The sequence below is a fragment of the Colobus angolensis genome, unplaced genomic scaffold (assembly GCF_000951035.1).
Source record: "Colobus angolensis palliatus isolate OR3802 unplaced genomic scaffold, Cang.pa_1.0 Scaffold51, whole genome shotgun sequence".
NCBI classification, from domain to species: Eukaryota; Metazoa; Chordata; class Mammalia; order Primates; family Cercopithecidae; genus Colobus; species Colobus angolensis.
In genome coordinates, this window is record NW_012118599.1 from 3,934,238 (window position 1) to 3,939,247 (window position 5,010).

Consider the following 5,010-nt stretch of genomic DNA (forward strand, 5'->3'; position numbering starts at 1 on the left):
TAAATATCTATTTGTCCTTCAAAAGGCTCATCGAGCATCATTTTGGTGGGTTTCTCTGGTTCTCCTCCCTCCAGCTTAATAGCCTTCTCATTTATATTACTTCTATTCTATACTTCAATTTTAAATGGCCTTATTTAGTAGCTTTGTTCATCTTTTCCAGTAGAATGAACTTCTTAATGGCTGGCTTTCATTCTCTCTTGTGTTGCCAAGGCCTAACAGACTACCTAGAGCAAAATGTCTCTGAAAGGAAGAATAGCACTGAGGATATCTCTAGAAGAAAGAACTGGTTTTTTTTTTTTTTTTTTTTTTTTTTTGAGATGGAGCCTTACTCTGTCATCCAGGCTGGAGTGCAGTGACGCGATCTCAGCTCACTGCAACCTCCACTTCCTGGGTACAAGCAGTTCTCTGCCTCAGTCTCCCAGGTAGCTGGGATTACAGGCGTGTGCCACCACGCCTGGTGAACTTTTGTATTTCTAGTAGAGACGGGGTTTCACCATCTTGGCCAGGCTGGTATTGAATTCCTAATCTCATGATCCGCCGACATCAGTCTCCCAAAGTGCTAGGATTACAGGCGTGAGTCACCACACCCGGCCAAGAATTGTGTATTTTTAGGGGATCGGAACACTCAGAATTAGTGGGACATTATTGCTAGGGTTAAGATAGCATTTCAGTATTTCTGGTAGAGAGGATGTTGGCTGTCCACTGTCTATTCCAGTAAATTTCCTCACCATAATATCTCTCTCTCTCTGTCTGTCTGTCTTCTCTCCCTTGCACACACGAAAGAGAACTATTACCTGCCGGGTAAACAGTGGGAGAATTGGGACCTACTGTGAATCGTCTGCCTGGGGCCCAACCTGTAACATCACAAGAAGAAAAACATCTGTGCTTCCTCATGAGGTTCTTTCCAATGTCCATTTTAGTTCGAATGTCCTCCTAACATAAAGGGAGGGGGAAGTTCAGAGATACATCATAGAATATTCATCACATTGCTGGCATTCTGAGAAGAATCAGGCTGGTTAAGTGACTCCCAGGCTGCTCTTACCTATCCAGAGCCTAGAGCATCTAGATTTTGATTGGACCATCGCCAGAACTCATTAGCATAGTGTACCCTGACCTGGAGTAGGGAACAGCGTCTGCTCAGAAAATGACCAGAGCCTGCTGGGACTTGAACCAGCAGTAAGATTTTCACGACACAGTTCTGTCTGCTTCTCCGTAAGAAGTTAGAAGGTAAGGAAGCCAGAAATCCCATGGAGAGGCAAATGTAAGGGATGCGGTAACGACCACTCCATTCCTACAGGGTTTCATTTGTTCTAGTTCATTTTTCTGTAGAAATGATGAAAATTGAATACAGTTTGCGCAAGTTGCTTTTAAAAAAGTAGTCTTGACAAGTGTAGTTTTTCAGTCCTAGAAGAGGAAAACAGAGTTTAAGGGCTGTAAAATGGTTTTTTCTTCTTTCCTATGTTTTGTTCTTAACTTTTAGGAAATATTAAATTATTGCTCATTCGCTTAGCAAATGTTAATATCGGGAGAAAATCTAAAAAATAACATAGTTGTTCTGTAATAAAATGTTCTGTATTATTCTCCCCTTAATTTAAAAACAAAAGAATTATCTCTATATTGCCTAGGCTTTATAACAATGTTTTTGATTTTTGAAAATATGAATCTTATTTCCCAAGGTTTTTAAAAAGTAGATCTATTCCAATTAGTTATAACAAAATTTGCAGCATCAGAGACGATATCGTTACTGTTCGGGGTAAGTACATGGAACTGCTGCTTGATATCTGCTTCTTCTATACCTGTTATTTAAGTCCTTTGAATTAGAATCAGTTTGTGGCAGCATTTCTTCAGTAACACAATGTTTGTTTCCTAAACATAGAATTTTACTTAAAATCCATGAGGATTTAGTCTTGAAAATCAACATTCAGTTGGGGAACAGAAACTTTATGCTCTGCAACCACTAGGTTGTAGCTCAGTATGGGTATGTGGAACAGACAGGAAGAGACTCTGATTAGTTTGTCATTTAATGGTCAAGAATTTCATTTATAAAGACTACACTTTCAAGGATCATTTCTATAGCTTGTTACTAGAGAGATTTCTCTGGACATCTAGAGCACACACATAAAAGAAAAATAAAAGAACTTCATTCTCATGTTCAGGTCAACAGTCTTCTATTTACACACACTTTCCCTTGGTAGAGTTCAGTGATTGACAAGTACTAGGATCATATAACACTAAATAACTAAAGAACAGGCCAGGCACGGTGGCTCATGCCTGTAATCCCAGCACTTTGGGAGACAGAGACGGGTGGATCACCTGAGGAAAGGAGTTCAAGACCAGCCTGGTCGACATGGTGAAACCCTGTCTCCACTAAAAATACAAAAATTAGCTGGGTGTGGTGGTGCTCGCCTGTAATCCCAGCTACTTGGGAGGCTGAGGTAAGAGAATCGCTGGGACCCCAGAGATGGAGGCTGCAGTGAGCTGAGATCATGCCACTGTACTCCAGCCTGGGTGATAAGAATGAGACTCCATTTCAAAAACAAAAACAATAAAAACTAAAGAACAGAGTTCATGGATCTTGCCAAAGCTTAGGCTATTAATCTACAGTTTGAGTTCACTATTACATAGCTCTACATAGCATCATTATGTCTCTTGTTTTTATAAGAGTACCAATAAATGAAATGTTACACATGTGAACATGTTTCACTTCATATCCTACTAACAAGTACCTTTCATCTGCAAAATTATTCATTTTTTTCCTCAGGGTAGAACATTTCAAATTGTCTTTCTTTCTTCTTTTTTTTCTTTGTAAATCTCCTTTAACCAATTATAGTTAGAAATTAGAGCAGTATTTCTCGTGAGGGAAGAAATGCAATTTGAACAAACTTTTACTTATTCATTCATTTATTTACTTATTTTTTGAGACAAGGTCTCACTCTGTCACCCAGGCTGGCTTGCAGTGACACAATCTTGACTCACTGCAGCCTCAACCTCCTGGGCTCAGGTAATCCTCCCATCTCAGCCTCCCAAAGTAACTAGGACTACAGTCGCGCACCACCATGCCCAGCTAGTGTTTTGTACTTCTTGTACAAACAGGGTTTCTCCATGTTTCCCAGGCTGGTCTTGAACTCCTAGACTTAAATGATCCATCTGTGTTGGTCTCCCAAAGTGTTGGGATTACAAGTTGCTAGCACCTAATGGGTAGAGGACAGGGATGCTGCCAAACAGTTTACAACATGCAAAAAGCTCCCAACAACAAAGAATTATCTGGTCCAAAATGTCAATAGTGCCAAGGTTAAGTAACCCTGTTTCAGATGAATCAGATATAAGCATATTAGTTGATAATATTTGAAGATATATAGTGCACACAGGATTTATTGCAGAGACCAAAACTAATCTTTATGGTGATTTGGATTTTCAAATATATTTTTTTCTGGCCACGTGTGGGGGCTCACGCCTGTAATCCCGACACTTTGGGAGGCTGAGGTGGGTGGATCACTTGAGGTCAGGAGTTCGAGATCAGGCTGGCCAAGAGGGTGAAACCCCGTCTCTACTAAAAATACAAAAATCAGCTGTGTGTGGTGGCACATGCCTGTAATCCCAGCTACTAGGGAGGATGAGGCAGGAGAGTTGCTTGAACCCATGAGGCGGAGCAGTGAGCCGAGATCACACCATTGCACTCCAGCCTGGGTGAATAAGTGAGATTCCGTCTCAAAAAAAAAAAAAAAAAATGTATATATATATATATAAATATATATATTTATTTTTTTTTCTAGGTAAATTCAATATGATGTTCCCCTCTTGCAGCTTCAACCACACATTAGCTAATTTATGAAGGCATTTCTGTGGAAACAACTCCAAGCTAGTATCCTCCTGAGCTAGCAGGAGAAGGTCCTAGCCATTGTTTACAGATGACAACTGTCTCTGCTAAGGCCTTCACAACCTGGATCTTGCAATGAGAAAGCAAGCCCAAACCCAAGGGTGAAAGCGATGATCACATGCTTGTAATTCCCGATGGCCAAGTTTTAAGTAAAATCACTAAAGGCTCCTACGTTTTGTTTTTTATTAGTATGTTGGTACTTGCAAAAATATCAGTGAAACAGGTTTTTCTGGCAGAGGAGCACTGATTTTTTAAAATCTCTTTAATGGCCAATACTAATATAATTTATTTTTTAGCCCTAGAAAACAATCTCCTGGTCTAAGGTGCTTGAGTGGGCCGATCCAGCTATATCAAGAACCTTTGAGAACAAAATTCTCAAGCACTTCTGAGGGGAGTTGAATAGGTGAAAACCTTGGCTGGCCTGACCTTATCATGGAACCTGATGACTTTGATTCTGAAGACAAAGAGATATTAAGCTGGGATATTAATGATGTGAAACTGCCACAGGTACGTACTTGCTATAAAAATCTGCCTTCAACATTGGGCTATGAAGTCTTGACTATTAACATGTGGAGACCTGGAAGGCAATTGGTGAGGGTGCGCTGGGTAAATTCCTCTCCCCCAGAGCTTCAGCTGGACAGCTGACTGAGGGATTTTAAGAAGAGACGGCAACACCTGTGATTTGAGTGGGTCTTTACTTACCAGACTCCCATACTTAGAGACTAATGCAAAGAAATTTCTACTTCCATTCTTTTTAAAAGTTGGTTTGACCCAGGTTGCCCTCCCTCTGGTTAGATGATATGATAAAATCCATGATAATTTATTTGGCCATAAATTGACTCTTTTTTATGCACAAGTCCTCATACAACCTTATTTGCTGTAGTGATAGTTTTAACTCAGATTCATGTCTAACTGGAATGTACTGGAATCCAGATGATATTGTTCTCTTGTGGAATGCAGCATGCTCTTCTTCCTTTTTTCTTTTTCCTCTTCTTTCTTTCTTCCCTTTCCTTCGCCTTGCCTTGCCTTCTTGTCTTCTTCCTTTGCTTTCTTTCTTTTCTTTCCTTCCTTCCTTCCTTCCTTCTTTTATTTTATTTTATTTCTCCACTTTTTCTTTTTCTTTTTTTTTTTTT

General features: G+C 39.9%; 1 protein-coding gene across 1 annotated transcript in view; it reads left to right on the forward strand.

The window, feature by feature from the left end:
- Window positions 1-1,151: 1,151 nt before the first annotated feature.
- GCM1 (glial cells missing homolog 1 (Drosophila)) overlaps window positions 1,152-5,010 on the forward strand; it is a 22,926-nt gene continuing 19,067 nt past the window's right edge. The window contains exons 1-2 of the mRNA XM_011960215.1: window positions 1,152-1,227; window positions 4,174-4,384. Of these exons, the coding sequence (XP_011815605.1) occupies window positions 4,310-4,384 (75 nt within the window). The 5' untranslated portion in view covers window positions 1,152-1,227; window positions 4,174-4,309. The remainder of the gene's footprint in view (window positions 1,228-4,173; window positions 4,385-5,010) is intronic.